The sequence below is a fragment of the Euprymna scolopes genome, chromosome 8 (assembly GCF_053919585.1).
Source record: "Euprymna scolopes isolate OS-2025 chromosome 8, ASM5391958v1, whole genome shotgun sequence".
In the NCBI taxonomy this organism is placed as follows: Eukaryota; Metazoa; Mollusca; class Cephalopoda; order Sepiida; family Sepiolidae; genus Euprymna; species Euprymna scolopes.
This window is the reverse complement of record NC_136489.1, coordinates 117,315,432-117,339,929: the sequence shown is the minus strand read 5'-3', so window position 1 is coordinate 117,339,929 and position 24,498 is coordinate 117,315,432. Positions and strand designations below refer to the sequence as shown.

Here is a 24,498-nt window from a genome sequence, read left to right as displayed (position 1 = left end):
TTTGTCAGAACAACCTGGCATAAGGATACTTTTCTCTAAAAGTAAACCATGACCAAATATTCAAAGTCACATAGTATTCGCAGTCCAAATAAATCTCCTCACTATGGCTTATCCACATTAGCTTTTACGAGAAATGGTGCACCTTCTTCAAGTGATGTTACCTCAAGTAACAGCACGAAACTGGATACTCCACCAGACTAGATAAATTCTTGTCCTGGAATCCAGTAAGACCAAGAGACCAAAACGAATGATATACTACAACATATGAAAATGGTTAATTAGGGAGAGGAAAATTATGTTCCCAATTTCTTTACTAACTCAGTGTTTGACAGATAAAGAAGTTTAATGGAACATTCGAATATCTATGTATTTCATATAGAGTTCGAGTGTTAGCCCTGGGTCGTCGGCCCCTTGATTTTTGAGAACTTCAACTTAAATAAAACAAACAATAAAAATTTACCTTGTGTCTTCTTTGCTTTTGTTGAAAGGCAAGTAAATGGGGACGTTTAAACTAACCTATCTATAGCCAGGTCTTCATTGCTTATTCTCCACCCTTATCACTTCATCCGATGTTTTGGCCTCCTATTGACAACTGACCCAATTAACTTAACTAATCCAAGAATTCTTTCAATGTGATCAAACCAACAGTCTCCTGTTCCTGCAAACATTTAATTTTCCTCTGACATTTGATAATCGAAATAATCCGATAAAAGAAAGAACAGGCGATTTTGACCAATGTTAACACCTTACACAGCCTAACATCACAAGTCTTATGACCTCACAAGCCGAAAGGCTTGACATAAAATCAACAGTAGGTTCTTTGATATGACAGGGGTGCGTTTGGAATAAATGTTTCTGTTTAGAGCACAATTCAAGTATGATACTTGACTTCTGCATTATAAACTTCAATTGAAGTTTCTAGAGCAATAGCTTTTAATAGAGTATGGCATAAAGATCTATTTCAAAAGATCACCAGCTATATATATATATATATATATATATAGAATAGCTGGAAATGTCCTCAATTATTAAATCCTTTCTCTCTGAAATGCTTATAAGAGTAGTCGTTGATGGGCAGAAATCAGAAACTTACAGTATTAACACTGGTATCCCTTACGGTTTAATCTTGGTCCCAACCCTCTTCTTCATCAATGATTTCCAAAATCACATTATTAGATCATTTGTAGACATTTATGCAGATGACACCAAAATTCATGGCAACACTTCAAAGGCTAACAATGACCAAGATCTTTCTGATCGTGAGAACGTGGGGGAAAAGGTGGCTGGTTAATTTTAATGTATCGAAAACAAAACTTCTCTCCTTTCATCAGAATCGCTCCGACTCCCATCACGTTCCAATTGAAATGAATGGCTGTTGTTTTGAAGCTCCATGTCTTGACAAGCTTTTGCGACTGACCTTTAACTCCTGATCTGATAAGGGAACACATACATCAAATCTGTTGATAAGATCGCTGAAAAAATAATTGGATCACTCTACTGCTCCAGCAGGTATCTTACTGTTGATGCTAATCCTCTATCAGTATAAGAGCCAGGTATGCTACATATGAGCAAGAGGTAGTCTGTGTATTCAATTCAGTCTTGATATAGTTTAAAATCGTTTTCACCTCTTTCCCACAAAAGAGATGTTGCGAGCCTGTCTCTGTGCTATCGTTATTTTCATGGCAAGTCCTCAAGTGAACTCTAATTTATGATCCTCTCTTGTCAAATTTTCACAAAAAAAAAAAAATGAGTTACAACCATTAGATACAATTTTTGTCAATCTCTACCTGTGCCTAAATCTAATTGCAGATTCCATGAACAAAGCTTTTTTTCTTAGAACCACCTGTCTGTGGAACACTGTTCCACTGATCTCCTTCCTAGTTGAATAACATGGAATCTTTTAAATCCAATGTAAACAAATTCTTGTTGAGCTGTCCACATAAATAATCAAATTCTGCCCAATTTACACCATAAACGATTATTATACTATCACCTTACATTCATTAACCTTTATCTTCGAGTGGCCTTGATAAGTGGTGACTTCCAAGTAAAAAAACAAATTTTTAAAAAAGCCATTATATATAAAAAAATAATTTTATAAAATCAACAGTGGGTTCTCTACAGTGAAATGTAGACTACAATATATTGTGAGGTTCCTCCCAGTGCACCACGATGGGTCCCCAACTAGAGCAGGCAATCAATTTGATTGAAAAATAGGCGATTTCACCAAGTTCGATGACAATAAAAAGTATGGGAAGGTGAAAAATTTGTTGATCTTCATTCAATCCCAGGCAACGTCGGATCATCCTGCTTGTCAGAATGATCCAATGGATACGTAATAAGTCTATCAACAGCTGTTTGTCTCTTACCAACACATAGTTGTTGGCTCATTGGACAGTTTCGGTCTGTCTTTATAATTGAAATTTGATTTAATTCTTACTATAATTTGCAGCAAGTTCATCAAGATGAACTGCATCTTCCCCTTCCAACTTTCATACAATGATGGAGGATTCAAAAACTTGTATCCAATCACTTTGATGTCCAGAGGCTGGAATGGAAGTCTTACCTTTCTGCCATATACAGTAGAACCCTGGGATACGGCATTAAAAATTAGTAACAAAATACAGTACAGTATATAACCAAATAACACTGTAAGGCGGGGCAAATACCGGAAAAACATTGTCACCTGCAAAAAAAAAAAAAAAAAACGTATCCTAGGGCCACCGTATCCTGGGGTTCTACTGTTCTTCCTTCCCTGACGCGATTATGGATACATGTCAGCCTAACTCTAAACTTCTAATAGAATTTTCCATTCTCTTAATTTTAACCTTATTTCTGCACACGCTCATCTAAACATTGCTACATTTGTGTGTCTGTTGACAAGTGCCTAGAGAATTTTTATAGCTCTTGTAGTAAAAAGTTGATATTGTTTTTTCTTTCCAATCAAAAAAATAAGACTTTCTTTTTTAAGGAAATAATTAAAAAGACAAACAACATTTTATTTAAAATAAAATACTTTTATTTTAAACCAATTACCTAGGAGTAAAAAAATAAAAATTACATTTCTGTCACTTGACATAAATTTCTGTCAGTAAAAAATCTATGTGATTTAACTTTTGGTTTAGAATTTTTAGAAGGAAAAAAATCAAGCAAAGATGCAGAGCCAGCACCAGGATTGTCATCGTCCTCATCATCGTCTTCCCTAAAAAAAAAAAAAAAAAGAAAAAGGTTGCTAAAAAATTGGTATATGAAAGACAAGATGCAACTGGCGATAGAACTCATTAAAGAAATTAAAATAGAACTTGACAATCATCTAGCATGTATATATTAGTGGCCTGGTAAGGCCACTAATATATACATGCTAGATGATTTTTATTTTGGATCTTTTCTTACAATGTTTCAGTGAAAGTAACCTGACCTTCTTTTAGTGCATTTTTCAGAGGATGGTAGAATTAGACAAGGATTGTTTTTAATGTGTGCTTGTGTGTGGGGCAGGGGGGTCCAAAAATGGGACAAAAAATAAAAATGGCCTCACTCTAGTCAGATTTTTCCATCATTGAAGACAGAAAAGATGAAATGTATCAGATTTGGTTTTGTTGTTTTTGTTTTTACAGCATATCAACCCTTTTTCAGGTTATTTAATGCCGAATACAAAGATTTTGAAGAAAAAATTTTTAATATAATGTATTTCTTGTTTTTAAGTCGGTTTCTATTCAACCCATAGTTGGGACCCTAACAGGTACTACCACTCCGGGTCAGAGTGAACCTGGGAGCAATGGCAATTAAAGGGTGGCTCCACACTCCCCAAAGCCCGCAAGCTGGGGCCTCACCACTGGATATAGTTTAAGGTCATATCCAGGACTAAAATGTATCAGAACAGATATTACACTTTGCTCCTAGCCAAAAGGTTAAGGTTTGTCGAACTTGTCAAACTGAATCTATATTCAATCTCTGATGGTAGATAATCCTCATTCTGTTAGCCATGGCTGGGTAGAAGTGTCAATGAAGTATTTTTATTTTATTCTTAGCATTGTCTTTAATGAAAATTGCACAATGGAAAACGGCATTGAATTCAATTCTAAGTGACAATGATTCAATCCTTATTAACTGAAAACAAAATTTTAAAAATTCTTAACACTGATATCTGGTCATGGCTGACATAATGAGAACAATCTTCCATGAATTAAAGAGTTTTGTTCAAAATGCCAACATATCTTACCATTCAACTGGCACTGCTTCCTTTTCTAAAATATTTGAAGCTGTAGACCAACTGAATCGCACGATTTGGGGAAAACCAAAAACGTTATCCATGTGTTTCTTGAGAAATTGTTTTGTGACGGGATCTGTTTAGGAAGAAAAAAAATCGTTTTGATTAAATATAAAAGTTACTTTTAGTAAAAGAATAAAAAAAAAAAAACACCTACCAATAAATTTCATTTTGTGTTAAAAAAAAAAAATAAATAAATAAATAAAAAAAATTTAATTTACTAAAAAAAAAAAAGTATTTAATTTGGGGAAAACATCTTACTAGCTGTACCTACACAATTTCATTAGGTAGGTCAGTGATAAATATCAGGAATAATATTCAGGGATCTACCCTTAGGGCATACCTGCATCAATGTCTGTTATTTGGATGTACAGCCATTGAGGAGAAGATGGACTAGCACTTGGTTGATTAACCCAAACATGTTAGCAAAGAGAGGGAGGAGTCTGATGGCGCAATAATTGAGCAGGTCAGTTCTTTCACCAGAATTGTTGAATACTCATACCACAGGCAATTTTCCAATTATCAGAAGCAAGATTTTGTAAGGCATTTGTTGTAGACTTTGAAGAGAACAAGGAATAGGTCAGCAGAGCATTTCTTAATTAGTATAGCAGGGATGAGATCAGGCTCACATACCTTGGAGGTGTCTAGGGTTTTTTTTTTATGATATAATGTACATTGAAAGGTCATTGAGTGTGGCTTCTGTCCACAAAGAGAAATTGCTCGTTATTCGCTATAGTATCATAAATTTTCCAAAAATTGTAAGTTCCTAATTTCTATGATCCAATGCATTTCCTGGTCATTTCAGTATATCTTCTCTTGGTTGCAGCTATTTCACTCTTACAATGATTTCTAGCTTCTTTAAATTTTTGCTTATTTGTATCTCATATATATCATACTGGTAGTGCGCTTTCTGCTTTTTTTTTTTTACAATGGCTGCTGCACAAGTTGAAGTGAACCAATGAAGAGAGTGAATAGAATTTCTGTGAGAAATTTTACCATATATTATAACAAAGAACATTTCATCATTCATTTGCTGTCCTCTTGCTTTTTCTATTTATTTTTTTTTTATTTACCCTCACCCCCGAACAAAGCATATTGCCACTTGGATGTAAGGGGCTAATCATTGGGACCATGCCTAAGAGAGATTAACAAGATGTTAGTTTACGTTACATTTGAACTTCTGCATATCAGTACAGTCAAGGAAGCAGGAAAGAGAATTCCAAAGTCCAGCTGTTCTATGGAAGAAGCTATCAGAGAAGTAAGCTTTCTGGCAATTAGGGATCTCAACAGTAAAGGGGTGTGATTTTGCTGCTAAGCAGGTTTGTTGGGATTATGTACATAGAGGGGGCACAAGTGCAATGAGTTCATCAGAGCACATTACATTAAAATACTTGTAAAACAGGCACAGGGATGCAACATTGTGGTGATGTGACAGGTGCTTAGCTGACAAAGTTATTATCAAAGTTATCAGAGTGGAGACACTCTTTTGGACCCTATTCAAGAGGGAGAGACTAGTGGTAGATGCACCAGCCCAGATGTGGCATCAATACTCCATGCATGGGCGAATGGTGGCCTTGTAAAGGTACAGGATACTCTCAGGTGTGAGTAATTTTCTAGCAAAATAGAGAGAGCCCACCTTCCTTGCAGTAGCCTTCACAATGTCATCAAATGTATTTGTTCCAGATCATATTTCCGGTGAATGTTAAGCCCCTTTACAAGGATTGAACTTTTCTATTTAATATACCAAACTGCTCAAACCAACTACCACAAAAAAAATCCAAGACAGCAAATCTGGTTCTGGGAACCTAAGATGAAGACAAAGAATATGAAACACAAGGAAAACAAAAATTAAAAAGAAAGTGTTTACCATTCGGATATCCAGAACCATAATCTTCTGTTGACGCTGTTATGCCTTCTGGGAATTTCCAATCTTTTAAGACACGATCACGAGTCACCTGAAATGAGCAGAAACAAAAAAATAAAATTTATACAAGTTTGTTATATACAATTAATTGAACACAAGTTGCTATTTTTTTACCCATAGCTGGAGAGAACTTTCAAGTGCATTCAACACTATTAGTGCATAAATTATTTGAATAGATGTGATAGGATTTAAACTGCCATTGGTAATACAGAGTCAGATGGTTAAGGAAGGCCAAAGAAAATATAAGTGAAAGTGATAAGGATGAACGTGAGAAAAAGGGATAAATAAAGACATGGCCAGGTAAGTCAATTTCTAAAAGCCGCCCAACACATAAGACCATAGAGCAGGTGTGACTGCAAAAATGAGGAGTGGATGGAATAAATTCAGGGAATTCCTGCAATTGCTAACCATCAAAACATTATTAATGTCGATCAACCTATCAGGAATGTGTATGCAGTGTGATGATGTATAGAAGTTCCCACTTTGTCAACTAAGCTCCAACCCCTGTCCCATCACTGCAATGTTGCATCCTCATTGCCTGTTTTATAAATATTTTAATGGAGTGTGCTCTGATGAACTCGTTGCTTGCTCAACATACATATCCCCAACAAACCCAAACCCTTCACTGTTGAGGTTCCCAAATGCCGGAAAGCTCTCTACTTCAATAGCTTCTTTCTTTGAACAGCTAGACTTTGGAATTCCCTTCCTGCTAGCTAACTACTTCCCTGACTGTACTGATATACAGAAGTTTTAATGTACCATAAACCAACATCTTGTTAATCTTTCCTAGGCATGGTCCCAAATTGTAGTCCCTTGCATCCAAGTGACGATGTACTTGTTGAGGGTGAATGTGAGAAAGAAAAAATAAAAGTGAAAACTGACTTGTGATGGCTGAGGACATGCGTTGCCAACATACTTGTTCAATGGCATCATGACGTTTTATTTTTTTGCAGCACTGTAAAATTACAACATCATCTAAGCATCTCAAGAGTTCCATAAAAGGTGTTTGAACTGATTCAACTCAGCTGCCAAAAAGAAAGCCGCCTTCTTCTTTGCTATGCATCAGCTTGAATTATCTCTCTGTGACATCATATCCTAACATGTTGATCTAACTTGAGTTTTTGATTTCTGACGGAATTTTTCACTTTTCTGCTTATGTAAACAAACACCATGTTCATTCATTCACTGTGCCACCATCATCGTCCTGCAGGTTCTGTTTCGGTCAAAGTTGTGCATCAATCTATCGTGCGCTGCGACAGAGTCCTCACACCAAGCAAAACAACAATAATAATAATAATTAATAATAATAATTCATAATAATAATAATAATAATTATAATTAAAATAATAATAAATAATAATAATAAATAATAATAATAAATAATAATAATAATAATAATACTAAAAAATAATAAATAATAATAATAATAATAATACTAAAAAATAATAAATAATAATAATAATAATAAATAATAATAATAATAAATAATAATAATAATAATAATTATAATAATAATAATAAATAATAATAATAAATAATAATAATAATAATAATAATGGGGTTTATTATTTGGAAGTTGGCGAATTGTTTTAATTATTGTTTAATTATTTATTTGCGGACTGTTAACCTCATCTTCATAGTAGTTGTTGTTCCACCATGTTTCGGTCAACTATTCCTCTGCCCTTCTTCAGGTAGTTAACCGCGATAGGATAGGAATGCAGAGTCTCTTAACAGTATTACTGCTTTTCATAGTTGTTATTGTTGCACTACGTTTGGTTAAGTAATCCTCTGGCCGGCTTTGGGTTGGATTGAAACTGACAATACTCATCTGAAACTGTAGAGAATCAACGCCTTTATCCATTGTGCCACAGGACGATCAAGGTTGGATTTTTTTGTCTTATAAATCCAAGTTTTTGTTCTTGTCTGGTTTAACATCGTTGGGACCATACTGAATGGTATTATATGTATTTTATTGAAATTCTTTGAGATAATTTGTATACTTATTTATTTACAAATAAATATACAAATCACTCATCTCAAAGGATTCAAAAAATAAATAAATATATATATAATTTCAATTATTATTTGGAGTTTACAAATGACATCCAGTTACTCAGAGAAATGACAGACTTGCAGCATCAGACCTGTCCCGACTAAACCAAAGACCTATCCATTAACGTGATCCTTTACCGAGAGGCACACTGGTTGAATTGCACAGTAACTCCTGAAAATCAATTGCACTCTCTTCTATGTTCAATTCCAATTATTGCTCAACCTTTTTGGCCAAGTGTCTATCACTGCAATATCTATCATTTGCATACATCAGCAAAACATGCCATACAGCACGTTTGTACTTATTCTAACCTTGTATGGAAAATAGTTTTCAAAATTATTTTTTGTACACCCACATCTAACATTGCTACAAAAGTATTTACTATTATATCCATAGCTGGAAAGAGAGAAAGATTTTCATACATTTCATAATTGTATTAGTTTGAATGAATGTAATAGATCTAACTGGATTTGAGCTTGCTATAGTCAATCCCAGTCTGCATCGATATCCATTACACCATAAACCTACATCCTCCCACTCTAGAAAGTACCAGCCTCCTTATGCAATCCTCTCTACTTATAGTCAGATGCATATAAAGATGAATACTGCTGCCACATCTGGGATGATGCCACTCATGAAAAAATCGACTTTGCAATCTCATGGAGGGCAATATCTTATTCTCTACAGTTCCTTTCTTGCAGAAGACATTGTTAGTCTTTCTCTACTTTATTGGTATTTCCATGGAAGATGTTTTACCAAACTCCAATCTTTGGTTTGTCCTTGTAAAGCATGCACGGCAAGAACTAAGTTCTACCACACCTGCAAAGAACTTTTTTTCCTCCATGTGTTTAACATTGAATATAGTTTCCATGAACAGTTTTTTTTTTTTGCAAAAATTTCCCTATGTGGAATACGATGCCAGATGACTGCAACATGGCCATCTTCAAATCAAATGTCAACAAACACTTGTTTTAGAACACACTCATAACTAATCTATAAATATAAAAGCGAAAATGTGTGTCCGCTAAAAACTTTCGACAGACAGAACAAAAATTCACAAACTCGGTATCATATTGAAGCTCCATCCTTCGGCCGAAAAATATCGAAAAATTGGCCAAAAACGTTCATTTTTTTTTCACCCCAAAATCGACAATTTTCTACAGGAGGGGGGGGGGGTCAACAAAAATCGTCCTCTCGTGACGACGATCGGTTCTACGCATCTGTCAGATGACGTCATGACCTGATTTAGTTTAAATAATTGAAGAACTGACTGAATTTCATGTACGCCGTGTTAGCTCTGTTGGTTAGAGCGTTGGTTCATTATCTAAACATTTTGGGTTCGAATCGTGGTGGATGTCTTTTTTTTTTTTTTTTTTTTTTTTTTTTGATTTTTTAAATTTAAATATTGAACCAGTGTTATTTTTCACGTAATGTTCATTTTTCTGTTTTTTTTACTTCGCTTATTCTTAGGTTTTCATTAACACCCCCACCCCCGACCACACACACCCAAAAACACCCAGGTACCCACCGATTTTTTTAAATTTTAATATTGAAACAGGCTTATTTAAACCATTTCTCACATGTTTTTTTTTTTTGGTTTTAACGTTAGTTTTTTTTATTTTTGGTTTTAACGTTAGTTTTTTTTTGTTTTCTTTTTTCGATTTTTACATTTGACATCATTCATTTGCCTTACGTTAGTTTTTTGTGTTTTTTTTTTCGATGTTTTGATTCTGGTTTGGCGATGGGCGCAACAGCTAACGCATCACGTTTTTTTTTTCACTTTTTTTTCCTCCTTCGCAGTAACAGGTTCAAGCCTACCTGTCTACTACCACTTTTTTTTTTTTTTTTTGCACTTGCAATTTTTCTTTTTTTGTTCAACAAACACCCTTACAAACACCTCCACTTTCTTTTCCGCCTTTGCGTCACGAGTTCAAGCCTGCCTGCCTACTACATTTTTTTTACTCAACACACACCTCCAAACACCCAGGCAACGCCGGGCATGTCATAAATAATTTAGAAAGAGTAGAAAGTGGATCTTGGATTTACTTTCAGGCAGACTCAAAACTCTCGCTTCCCTTATTTTATTCTTTAGTCCTCACATTCCATGAATGATATTTCTGACGAGGAGAAAAATCTATGCATATAACATTTATCATTGGCTAATTTTTTACTTTGATGGACTATTTTTTTTCTTTTTAGCTTCTTGCATCAAATGGCTTCATGCTTTGTCTTGAGTGACTTCTTTAAAATTATAAAAAAATAAAATTTTAATTATTCTATCCATTTTCAATCCTCTCATTATATATTTCATCATTCCACTGAGAATCCATCTTTCTCATGGACCATTTATCCTTGTTGGCTTTTGGCCTTAATAGGTGGGGACTGATTACAAAAAATAAAAGCTCTAGAGTGTACTAGACTTTATATATTTTCCAATGGCATCATAAGTCCGTGTAATAGATCCGACTTGATCTCGAACTTGACTTTACCGATTGAATAACGTATGACACATTACTCCACACGTGCCAGAGATATTTTTTTTTATTGTTTTTGAAAACGTTTTCTGATTATGGAGTAAAGGGATATCCACATTTGACGTAGGCAAGATAAGATTGTGAAAAGAAAAAGACATTTGTTAACAAATGTGACGTGTGTTTATTTGGACCAAACGGAGCGGACAAAACAGATTAAATGAACATGTCATGGAGAGTTTGATGGACGTGAACTTAGACACATTTCTGGAAAGTTGAAAATAAAACATCTGGTTCTTTTTTTTTTTTTTTATACTTATCTGCTTAAACAAAAAGTAATAAATAAAAACATATTTCACTTTCTTCTCATGTCAGTGTACTAGTTTTTCACACCACATACAGAAATATATTTCAATAGGGATATGAGTGGACAAATGATAAAATCTTTTTTGCTGGCATTATTTTCGGTTGTTGAAAGAACTGATGGACACACTCCTGTTGGGGTATAGCCTAGTCTGAAATCATACTTGGATGGAATCAACAAAATCCAAGACATTTTTTCTAGACATGTTTTTCAATTTCTTGATACACCAAAATTATCAATTTTGGTAGATGTTATGTGGCTGAGAGTCAGATATTACTCGCCTCCTCTTTTTTGTGTGAGGTCGGGTCAATGACCTTATCTAAGCATCACATATGCAATTTCTTTGTTTACCATTTTAATCGGCTAAATTTTCCAGGTTCACTCCTAAGCCTTTCCAGCATATCCCTAACTCCCTTTTTCTCTCTTTTTTTTTTAAACTATCAGATCCAGAAAAAGACGTGCCTCCATACCCTCCCACCCTTCCTACGAAGCAGAAGATAAGGAGGAAACTACACCATGCCTTATTCACACAAAGAAGGGCTCTGTCAGTCAAGTCAGTCGTTAGCTATCAGAATGTATCAAGGATTACTCTGGTAATGGAATATCACTACAGGAAGAACAATATTAAACTCATAATGAAAGAGAGAGAGCGACACACACACACACACACACACACACACACACACAGAGGAAAAGCAGAGAGAGAGGGGGGGTGAGCACACGAAGAGGTTCATTTTGGACTTTTTTTTATTTATTATTTTCTTTTTATTTTACATTTAAACGGATTTAAATACTTTTTTCAGATTCGAGCAATTTAGTCCATACTCAATGGGTGACCCAATGGAACACATATTTTCTAGTATATCTATCTCTCTATACTAGAAAACATGTGTTCCATTGGATATCTCTATCTCTCTATGATACAGCATAATCACATTTGACCCACTGGTTCCCGTCAGATCACCCAAGTTAAGCAACAATAAGCCTGGCCAGATGGGTGACCATTCGGAACTTCCAGGTGCTGTATGTGCTCTCCGCTTATCTCAGCATTGTTTCCAGTCGTCTTGAACTTCTCCTTGCCACTGGACTCAAGCAATGCTGATTAAGGAGAGGTGTGGTTGGTAATTGTGCAACCCTTGCTTCACAATTACATGCGCAGTTGCCCTTACAGGGGGTATCCTTTGTCTTTCAAGATTGAACGGAGGCTGTTGTGTTATCTCTCTATAAAAGTGAGAATGTGTGTGTATGTGAGTGTGTGTGGACACTTCTCAACCTATATACTCAGCGAATTTTTGATCTACAGACTTGAAATTTGGTATATAGGGTATTCAGAAAGAAAACTTTTATCGGTTTTCATCCGGAAAAAAGTATGGTTAAATGGTCAAAATTGAAAAATTAGTACTTGAGGGGCATCAGATTTTTATCTGTTTGCCAACTGTTTCACTACTGCGCATGCACGGTTGTGAAACATTGCAGCTTCCTTATGTTAAGAATAAGTAGGTTTGAAAACACTTTTTAAAGATCATAGCAAGATGGTCTAATGGTTATTGTACTTGACTCACTGTCTTTAAGTTTTGGATTCAATCTCAGCTTGAGTATTTTTTCTTTTTCTTTCTACTTGCAAGAAGTGAATTGTTTAGAAGAAAACATAATACTTGCATGCACAGTCTCAGTTTCTGCATGAATTAAAAAAATATTTATGCGTATTTTATGACCAGGCGGTCTGCTTGTCTACATATCTATAAAAGTGAGAATGTGTGTGTGAGGACAATTCTCAACTTAGATACTCAACAAATTTTTGATCTACAGACTTGAAATTTGGTATATAGGGTATTCAGACATGTGAAAAACTTTTTAATTGGTTTTCATCCGGAAAACAGGGCTGCTAATTGGTACTTGGGGGTTAGCAGATTTTTATCTGTCTGTTAACTGTTTCACGAATACGCATGCATGAATAGTTCCTTATATTAAGAATAAGTAGGTTTGAAAATACTTTTAAAGATCGTGCCAAGTTAGCCTCATGGTTATCGTACTTGATTCACTGTCTTTGGGTTTTGGTTTTGCTCTCAACTTGAGTATTTTTTTTTTTATTTACAGGAAGTGTTTAGAAAAGAACAATACTCGCATGCACGTGTCTCAGTTTCTGTATGAATTAAAATATAATAGTTCTGCGCATACATACTTCGTCGCTTAGTGGGGGATGCCCTTTTCTCTACCCTGCAACCTCTCTCCCACAGAAGAGACGTTGCGAGCCTGTCCTTGTTTTATCGTTATTTCCATGGCAGATGCTCGTCTGAACTCCAATCTCTGGTCCCCCCTCGCCAATCTTTCACAAAAAACACCCGTCTAGCTGAATCCACTGTGAAAAATTTCCCCCACTCTATATCTGTGCCTAAATCAAAACGCAGATTCCATGAACAAAGCTTCTTTCTTAGAACTGCACGCCTGTGGAACTCTGTTCCGTCTGCCTGCTTCCCTCCAGACTACAACTTGGTTGTCTTCAAGTCCAATGTTAACAAATTCCTAATGAACCGCCCCCTTAAGTAAACATTTCAGCAAATCTCCTCACTAACGTAATGTACTTGCAATAACCCTTATCCCTGAGTGGCTTCCGGGCCTTGATAAGTGGTGATCACTGTGTAAAAAAAAAAAAAAAAAAATCATACTAAGAATATTCAATACATTAGCTATCGAAATTAAATTTATATGAACAGTCAAAGTTGCACTTCCGTGTCATATTTGCACTTTTTTCCCATTGGTAGTGGGATTTTGCCCAGTGTTTAGGTTAGTTTCATCTAATAATTATTGCTTTCATTAGTATTAATTTTGATTTACATTTACCACAAGATGACATTACATTTATAGGGATTTTTCACTTGTTAGTAGCTTACATTTTTAGTTATTATACCGTGAAATTTGGCTTCTGGATCATGATAGCAAATTTTCAACATTCCGACAAACTTTGAACGATCATAACTTGATGGCTAATTGAGCTACCAAAATAAATTTGATACTTTTGTTTATGGTTTACAAAAATCTATATGAACACATTTTTTTTTTAGATATAATGAAAATAAAATTTTGGTTTGGGATAAATATTATTTGTTTGTTCTTGTTTTCTTCTTTCTTTTCTCACTTTTTTTTTTTTTTACTTTTTATTTTTCCTTCAAATTCGTTTCCTTTCATTTTTTCTTGTTTTGTTTTCTTCTTATTACTTCAGCATCTTATTATTATTACTACTACTACTATTATCTACACATTTGTTTTATTTCTGATTTCTTTCTTATTCTCCTTTTCATTACTTCTTATTACTATTTTTATACTTTTTTTAAAAAATCCGTTCCCTTAAAGTTTGCATTGAATTTTATCCATAGATATTAAACAATGAAGCAAGGTTGCTGAAGTCCAATAGTTTGAGCATGTCAATAATAGGAATCTCATTTCCTTAAGCAATTTTAAGAAACTTTTCCAATCACTGATTGTTATAGACAATAGCATAATCCTTACATGAGAGTCCAACATTCAAACTCCTTGGCCTAACATTTACAAGTAACATGAATTGAAACAAATACTTAGGAGATACTGCCAAATCTACTGTAAAGAAAGTAGGCTCCCTCTACCAGACTAGAAAACATCTTACACCTGCCAGTATCCTATGCCTCCAGAAAGTCACCAATTACCCATGCATGGAATATTGTTGTTACCTCTAAGCTGGTACACCAACCACTAGTCTCCCTCTTAGGCAGGGTCCAAAAACTTTGAAATTCTCTCTCTGCTCTCTTTTTCTCCAACCGTATCAAGATGCAGAAATGTAAATGTAATGTGAACAAACATTTTATGACACAAATTCCCACTTAGGATGCTACTATAAATCTAACGCTCAACTAACAGTCGCACCTTATGTCTTAGTAGTAATGTACCTTATTTGAAACTAGCCTGGGTGCCCGGCATTGCCCGGGTGGTTGGAGGTGTGTGTTGAGCAAAAAAAAAAAAAAAAAAAAAGTTGTAGTAGGTAGGCAGACAGGCTTGAACCCATAATACAAAGGCAGAAAAGAAAGTGGACCTGTGTGTAAGGGTGTTGATTGAGCAAGAAAAAAGAAAATTAAAAAAAAAAAGGAGTAGTAAGCAGGCTTGAACCCGTAACACGCAAGAGGAAAAATAAGATAAAAAAACAAAAAAACTGTTTTACCGATGTGCCCACCGCGGTTGTGACATCATGGGCAGTCGAAATAACGTCTTTTATGCAACATCGTGGAAGTGAGGGTTGAATGACTTGCTAAAAAATGTCAGCAAAAAAAAAAAAAAAAAAAAAAAAACGAACCTTCCTGTACAAAAATGCTCAGTTGAAGGTGAACGAATGAATGTTTTTGGCCAATTTTTCGATATTTGCCGTCTGAAGGGTAGAGCTTCAAAATGAAAATCCAAAACATAAGAATAAGTGAAGTAAAGATTTTTAAATATTAAATAAAAATTAAATATTATATAAAAAAAGTTAAAACTTAAAAATTTTTTTAAAAAAACACAAAAAAAAACTAACGTAAGGCAAACGAACGATGTTAAATGTAAAAATTGGAAAAAACAAAACAAAAAAGAAAACAGAAAAACGAACGTTAAAACTTTTTTTTTAAAATCTGAAAAATACCCCCCCCCCCAAAAAAAAAAAAAAATCCACGTGAAAAATGGCTTAAATAAGCCTGTTTCAATATTAAAATTTAAAAAATCGGTGGGTACCCGGCGTTGCCCGGGTGTTTTTGGGTGTTAATGAAAACCTAAGAATAAGGAAATAAAAAAAAAACAGAAAAACGAACGTTACGTGAAAAATGGCTTAAATAACCCTGCTTCAATATTAAAATTTAAAAAATCGAAAAAAAAAAAAAAAAGACATCCCACACCACAATTCAAACCCAAAACCTTTAGATAATGACCCAGCGTTCTAACCAACTGAGCTAAGATGACGTACACGAAATTAGGTTATTTTTTTAAATCTTTAAACTAAATCAGGTTATGACGTCATATGATGCATGCGTAGAAGTGAATTCGACATGAGAGGACGGTTTTTGCTGACCCCCACCCCCCTGTAGAAAAGTGCTGATTTCAGGGTGAAAAAATTAACATTTTTGGCCAATTTTTCAATATTTGTCGGGCGAAGGATGGGGCTTTCATATGAGATCAAATTTGTGAATTTTTGTTCTGTCTGTCGGAAGTTTTTAGCAGACACACAAACATACACACATACATTTTTGCTTTTATATATATAGACTAGCGGGGGTGTCTGGAGGTGTGTGTGGTTTTAGGTAAATCAAAACACCCGAGTATTTGTGTTGGGGAGGGGGTGTAAAATAAAAAAAAAATTTTGGTAGGTAAGTATGAAGGATCGGACCCGAACCCTTGAGTTCAAGTTGGAAATTGAAGTGTGAAAAAAAAAAAAAAAAAAAAAAAACGTTAACCACTGGGCCACCACAAAATAGTAACGATAACATGTTTGAATTTATTTAAGTATTAAAATTTGGCAGGTGCCCGTACTTCATGAGGTCAACTTTGACTGCGGGGCAGTATTTTATTTACTGCGGGGCAGGATTTTTAATTTTTTTTTGTTTCCTCAAGATGTTGTGGGGAAAACTAGCTCCCCATAAAAAGGGAATTGTCCAAATTGAATAACAATTGTCTGATATAAGGAGAAACTCCACATTGATCAAAGCCGATTGCTTTCAGACGTTTCCGGAAAAATGCTGCCAGAATTAGTTTCGCTTTTATTATATGAAAAAGCTTAATGCACATGCGGTGATCGAAAAATGTTGAATATTTATCTTTTCAAAGTCGAGCAAATTAAGTAGACAGGCGACCCCCATTGTTAACTCATAGATATCATTTAGACGTGATACAAACAGTTTTAAGAAGAAGTGAGTCGACCGATCGCTTCTCGGAAAGAAGCCTTTCTCAGACATACACAAAAAGCGAACATACATACATACATACACACATTTTTGCTTTTATATTTATAGATGAATCTTAAAATAAATAAATTTAAAAAAGAGGGAGACAGAGAGATAGAAAAGAACAAACTCTTAATTTACCTTTGCACAAATACTGGCACCACTAACAATGCTGTAAGTGGCATCAGCTTTCTTGGCGACGGTGATATCAATTCCTGGGAATTTGGTTTGGAGTTTTAACTGATATTTGCTAGGGTCTCCAACAGTGTCCACATAAATCTGGAAGTGAAAAATAACAATGGCAACTTCAGCTAAAAAAAGAAGGAAAAAAAATGTCTTCCAAAAAGTTTGTTTCGAACTTTAAAATTCTTGGATAGTTGCTTATTTAATGAGAGTCTCAAGTACAGAATACAATTCTACAGGAGATTTATAATGCAACTTGCGGGGTTACCCGGTGTTGCCCGTTTGGAGAGAGGTGATTGAGCAGCCAACCTCCAGAAAAAAAAAAAAATGAAAACTTTTGTTTCAATCAAAATAGCAGCAAGTATCTGTGCGAGCACCAAAATAATTAATAATAGTAGCCAGGCTCGAACCTGTAACGCAGTTGAAGAAAAGGAGCAAACGCGTTAGCTGTTTCTCCCACAGCGACTTTATTATGATGTTACAGGCCTTTGAAATAACGTCTTTTAAACGTCTGTTGAGATTGCTAGGTGTGAATGATTTGCAAAAATGTCGACACAAAAACTGTCCCCCTTGTAAAAAACAGCCCAGCCGACGGTCAAAGAATAAATGTTTTTGGCCAATTTTTGGATATTTGTTGTTCAAGCGATCAGTCTTTCCAACGATACTAATTTTGTAAGTATTCCTTACACAATTTAAAAATATATATTTTTGTTAAAATTTGACACACAACTCAACACATAAAATAACTAGATAAATGACCTCAACTACATAAATATATTTAAGTAAGAAAAAAACATTTTTTTTTTCTATTATTTTTTTTCACCATTATATCAGACTAGCAGGGGTGCCCAGCATTGCCCAGGTGTTTTGGAGGTGTTGAAAAAAGAAAAGAAGTTTTCGAAGGAAGGTAGGTTCGAACCCGAAGCCTTGATAGTAAGGCAGAAAAAACAGTCTGACACATTACCGCTACGTTAAACGGGCAGAGAATTGAGAACGGGTGAAATTAAATGTTTAAAAAAAAAACAAAAAAAAAAACAGGTGGTTGAACGACAACGTGTGGTTTTCTAGGTCAAACATCACGCCACATTAGTAGAGAAATGAAATCACAGCACGAATTTTGTAACATAAAAGTCGCTTATATAAAAGATACAGATGACGTTTCGTAAATCGGCCATATTATTATTTTTTACCAAGTTTGATGACAATTGGTCAAGCAATGTGGACAAATACACAAACATTGATAAACCAACAAATTATACCAAAAAGCATAACCTCCTTGGTGGAGGTAATTAGATAATCAGAAAAGTAGAAAATATTATAGTTTAAAAAAATTTGTTGAGAATTAAAGGATTTGTAATAAGTCATAAACAAACCTCAGTCACATTGACTCCAAGTGAAATCGCTTTTTCAATCAAACCAATGGCGCTATCATGCGATAAGGAATTCAAGTTGTATTTCGAACTAAAAAAAAAAAGGGGAAAGAATACATAATTTATAAATAACATCATAATTAAAATCAGTTTATAACAGTTCTCACAAATCAATTACTAAAACTAACAAGACCAGTTTGTATTCATAATACTATTCTAACCGTGGTTGATATCTTCACATTTCGGTCGATGTAATCTCCGACGTTTAGTTGCATCTTGGGAAATATTTAACTTAAACTTTGGAATTTTTATGTTAAAATCTGGAACATATGCGGAATTTCAAACTGAACCCTTTATTTAATCCATTTGTATGTGATTTTTTTCTATTTCCTTTCAGATATTTATAATGTTACCAAAATGAAATACAACATTTTTAATGAAATCAATTATTTGCACAATATACATTGAAAGTTGATTATTAGTTTGAAACCAGTTTGCATATTATTGATATTGGATGGAAAACAAGTATTTTATTTTGTTTCATTTAATTTGTATGGGAGATAGTTGTTCTCATTTCATCAGCCATGACTAGGTAGAAGTGTTAATTGATTGTTACATTATTCTTAGTTATCACCTGTAGTAAGGATTATATATTCGCTCTTTAAAAGATTCATTTAAAATGGATTGTTAAATTAAACAAATTATAGTGAATAAAACAAACAAAAAAAAAAACAATTTCATAAGTGAACAGTGAAAAAAGTCATGAGGCTTTCATAGCACTTCTGAAAGCTTTGAATTTAAGAGGCATCCTAAGCACTATTAAAACCAATTTTCTAGCACCCCCAGAACAGAAATTATTATTTAAATGAGTACAAAAAAAAAAAAAAAAAAAGACAAATAAAAAATACTCAGGAGGCCTCCAAAGGACTACTGAAATCATGTTTTTCCCTATCCCCTAGTAGATAATTATTTAAGTGATAAAAAACTGAATTTTTTTGTTTTAATAAAACAATGCTTTAGTTATTAACTTAACATATTTAACATTTACTATACAACTTTTTATTACTTATTTAACATTTATTACTTAATTTTTTATTTATTACAGTATAACTCCTATAATTTGAACATCCGCTTCATTCAAATTAGAGGATGTTGTTCAAGTTTCGTGATAAAAAAATGTGCTGCAGTTAACTTTAATTTTCTAAGAATTAAGAAATGAAATTTTCTAAGAATTAAGTAAATGAAATTCATTGCTATATGATACTTCAAGTATATATTAAGTTGAGTTTACGATATATTGCAAGTAAGAATTGTTAAATATTATTACCAGGAACAAAAACATTGAAAATAAATTAAATCTACTCTTACTTGTTAGGTATTTATTACCTAAGTTATCATCTACCGAAATCATACATTTATGTAAAATACAGATTTTTTTAGTTATTCATTGAATGAGTCTCATTGCAGTTTCTATTTTCATCAATTGAGCTTTTGGGCGCTGCCATTGTATTCTGTAAGCAATCACGAAAATCTACAATTTCTTAGTTCTGTAGCTTCTTTATGATTATATCTCTTTGGAGTGACATTGCTTGCTAAACATAGTTGTCCCTAAAGTAAGGACTTTTTTCTAGAAATTTTATAACCGTCTCCATAGACTTTTCTGCATCATCCCATGATATTGCTTCATCAGAGTGTTCTTGGTTATTTACATTAGGGTCAAGAGAATGGGAGCTATCGCTATTTTCATCACCATTACTGCCTTCAGTATATTGATCAGTAGTTTCCTCATCTTGTTGCACCCACATTTCAACATCATTTGCATTAAGTGATTTAAGAACAGCGTGGTTGGTCGGTAACCGTTTGGTTTCAAGAATTTTTTCTAGACCAGATGTATTCTCTAATTCTTTCAGTTCAGAAGCCTTTGGCACTGGGCATAATTTACCCCATGCTTTTGTTAATGTGCTTGCTCGAACTTGATTCCATGCACTTGCGAGAGAAAATATGGCATCTTTGATAGTAAAATGGCGCTGAAAATCGCTTATACTCACAGTACTATTTATCATATTCATCATGAAATCATTTCTGTAGAAACATTTTAAGTTCCAAATAATCCCTTGATCCATAGGTTGGATGAGAGAAGTCACATTAGGTGGTAAGTAGCACACAAATATATTCCCGCAAGATGACACTAGTTCTGACTCAGGAGGATGTGCTGTACAATTGTCCAACAGAAGCAAGCACTTTGAATCAGGTTTACCTAATTCAAGAAAATGCCTCTGGACAACTGGCACAAATTCTTGTAAAAACCATTTTTTAAACAAATGTTGATTCATCCAGACATTTTGTGAAGAATAATAGGATACTGGCAAAGGCGAAACTCCTTTCAAGGCTCAGGGACACTTTGATTTGCCGATGACAAGAAGCTTAAGTTTATGAGTTCCAAAAGCATTAGCGCATACCATCAGTGTTAGTTTTCCTTTATTTAATTTGAATCCTTTTATTTTCTGCTCCTCAGATCCCACTAATGTTTTTGTAGGTAAGCACTTTCAATTTATGCCACTTTCATCAGCGTTGTTAACACCCTGGTGTTAAACCATAATCAGCAATTATCATCTTGAATTTGTCACAATAATTTGGTGCTGCATGTGTATCAGCAGACCGTTGTTCACCTGACATTATTAATTGTCTTAGACCATGTCTACTCTTAAAGCTCCTAAGCCGGCTTTCACTGAATTTCATATCTTCTGCGATATTTAACTCTTCTATAAGAGATTTTGCTTTAGCAATTAACATGGGCCCAGATATTGCTACACCTTCATTCCATTTTGCTACAAACCACTCGTGCAATATTCGATCAAATTCAACTTGCTTTGGTTTGCGAAGAGTCCTTCTTTTGACATGTCTTTTATTTGGAGAGAAAGGAGCAGCCTTCAATATTTCCTTTTTCTTTTTGATGTAAAACAGTGTACTTCTTCCAATCTTATAATCTCTCAATATAACACTATTTTCAACTTCAGCATCTAATTTTTCTATAATTTGACGTTTTTCGAGTAAAGTCAGTGTCACTTGTTTTCTTTTAGAGTTGCAAGCCATTGTCATGGGTTGTTTTACACTATTTTAAATATAGCAATCTGAAAAAAAGAAATTTACAGTTAGTGTAAATTAATTATCAATAGCTAATCTAGATTAATTACATCGTACCAATATTAACATTTCTGTGCAATATCTGACTAAACCATGTAAACAGTTTTACTGCAACTCCGCGTCAATTATGCTAATACAATTTCAATGACGAGACAATTCAAGTTTAGAGAAAGTCCAGGTTTAAAAGAAGTCCAAATGAGAGGAAGTCCAACTTTAGAGGAAGTTCAAATTAAAGGAGTTTTACTGTACTTAACATATTTAACATTTCTTACTCAACTTTTTATTTATAACTTATTTAACATTTATTACTTAACTTGATCAATTTACATGACTTTTGGAATATGACATTTTCATTTTGTTATAAAGACTTTACTGGATTTTAAAAAAAAAATTTTTATTTAGGTTGAACTGTGGATTTGCACCAAAATATTTTTGTTTAAAAAAGTTTTCTACATGATTGCTCTTTCTAAAAAAAAAAAAAAAAAGAATCTTAATGCAAGTCCTCAAAATTCTCACCGTTTAAGCATGCTGTTGGAGATGAATGTAGGCGATAAAATATCTACAATCCAGCCAAGCCGATCTTTCGATTCTGTGCACATTTTATCAAAGATATTTTCACGTTTTTCTTCTGTCAGAGTCTTTGAATCTATTTGGGGAAAAAAAAAAAAAAAAAAAAAAAAAAAAAATTTTTAATCAATAGATTGGATAAAGCTTTTAAATATTTGCAGGAATTAAAAAGATGTGGTAACTTGATATAATTTGCGCCAACCATTAATTCTTGTATTAATACTAGTGATTTTAAAAAATTCCACACAACCTACTAATGGCTCTCATTAGATATCACAAACAAGCTTAGAGTGTAAAAATGGGTAAATATAATAAAAATTTCTTTTAACTTCAACTTGTTTATCTTGGGTATTATTGTGATAACATTTACATGTAACAAGGTCCAAGTTTTTTCCTTTATTTTTTTTTTTACGGAGAGAGTCACCACTTATCAAAGCCTGAAGGCCATTCAAGGGTAAGTGTTAATAAACCTATGAAGGTCATTGAAACAACAGCATAGTAATTGTTAATAGAGGAAATTGGGTATAATTCGATATCTAAGGGGACAGCTCAACAAGAACTTGTTTATATTAGACTTGAAGATGGCCATGTTGTAGTCAGCTGGAAGGCAAGCCAGCGAAACAGAGTTTCACAGGTGCGAAACAGAGTTTCACAGGTGCACAATTCTAGGAAAGAAGATTTGTTCATGGAATCTCAGTCAGATTTAGGTACAGATATAGACTGGAAGAAATTGTTGATATTGGTTGTAGTCAGTCGAGTAATTTTTTTTTTTTTTGTGTGAAAGTTTGACAAGGGGGAACATAGACTAAAGCTCATGTATGATTTTTTCTATTATTTCTATAATTTATATTAATATACCAATAGTTCTTTTTCCAGGCTACTTCATATTTAGGTTTTTGGGAGGAGCAATTTATTCTTAAACGTTGGTGTTTTTCAAATTTAATGTGTTTAATATAGTGTATGCAGATAAAGATAGCTTGTTTACATGCTTAAATAAGAAAGAAAAAACAAACTTTTTTTTTCTTCTTAAAATTTAGGTTAATGCGGATTAGTCCAATTCTAAAATGGTGGCTCCAGCAAGAAATACTGGTTTTCAGATATACTCAACTTTCAAAGTTCAATTCTACGAAAAGTGTTCAACAAGTAATGCCCGTGACTCATAGTAATGAACCAAGAAAACTTGGCAGAGTTATTAGTTACAACTTAGTACAGTTATTCTACATAGGAACCACTGAAAGTTACAAATTTTTTCCTAACATTTAATGCAGCTCTGGCGGCCCTAGGTTAGCCCTTCAACCACAAGGTGACTTCAGAAATCAAGACTGTATCATTTGGGAAATGCTTTCCTCTCTAAAACAACTTCATGCGTGGCAGGAGATGGAAGTCAGAGGGTGAAAAATAAAGAGAATGGGGAAGGATTTCATAATCACACACCCAGGCTTCTGATCTGGCATCATATGCAGGAGTATTGTCTTGCAGGATACCTTTCCTGATCTTGCCCTGCCTAGGGCTACCATATTGTACTCGGCCAGAAGGCAGGTCAGTGGAACAGTGTTCTACAGGCAGGCAGTTCTAGGAAAGAAGTTCTATTCATGGAAGCTGCATTTAGATTTAGGCACAGATAAAGAGTGGAGGAAGTGGTTTATAGTGGTTGTAGCTAGTCAAGTGTTCTTTTTTTGAAAGTATGGCAGGGAGTGACAAAAGATTAGAGCTCAGATGAGCACTTGCCATGAAAATAACAGAGCAAAGACAGGCTTGCAACGTCTGCATTGTGGGAAAGAGGTTGCAGGGAAGAGAAAAGGGCATCACCTACTAGGTTTTGAAGCCAGTTTTGAACTCTATCAAGGTAGGATAGGATGCACCAAGCAGCTCCTGCCCAGATGTGGCAACAGTATTTCATTTTAGGGCGTACTTGGCTCTCACTCTTAATTTCCTCAAAAGTGAAGCATAATAGACACCTGTAATTGTGGTCCTTTTTACCAGGAAATCTGTCATCACTACTCCACCCAGGTCCTAGAAGATTGTGAACATGACCTGGCCAGCAGAGGACTGAACCTTTGTCTTCTTTGGAAGTGATGAGTCCAACTGCTTTCACTGCACTGACTGGGCTTTAGTCTTTGGATCAGCGATAGACCTAGGTTTCATCCTGTGTAATCAATCTTTTGGAAAACTTTAACTCATCTCCTGAGCACATCTACAAATTCATCAAGCAATAGATGCAA

The 24,498-nt window shown here is 34.3% G+C and overlaps 1 protein-coding gene across 5 annotated transcripts in view; it reads right to left on the bottom strand.

The window, feature by feature from the left end:
- Positions 1–2,996: 2,996 nt before the first annotated feature.
- LOC145283723 (ribonuclease H2 subunit A-like) overlaps positions 2,997–24,498 on the bottom strand; it is a 180,187-nt gene continuing 158,685 nt past the window's right edge. For all 5 annotated transcript variants that reach the window (XM_080132773.1, XM_080132771.1, XM_080132770.1 and 2 more), the window contains exons 3-8: positions 22,226–22,355; positions 18,569–18,656; positions 17,154–17,291; positions 6,135–6,222; positions 4,220–4,343; positions 2,997–3,202 (exon numbers count right to left, since the gene is read on the bottom strand). In XM_080132773.1, coding sequence (XP_079988899.1) covers positions 3,058–3,202; positions 4,220–4,343; positions 6,135–6,222; positions 17,154–17,291; positions 18,569–18,656; positions 22,226–22,355 — 713 coding nt within the window. In that variant the 3' untranslated portion in view covers positions 2,997–3,057. The remainder of the gene's footprint in view (positions 3,203–4,219; positions 4,344–6,134; positions 6,223–17,153; positions 17,292–18,568; positions 18,657–22,225; positions 22,356–24,498) is intronic.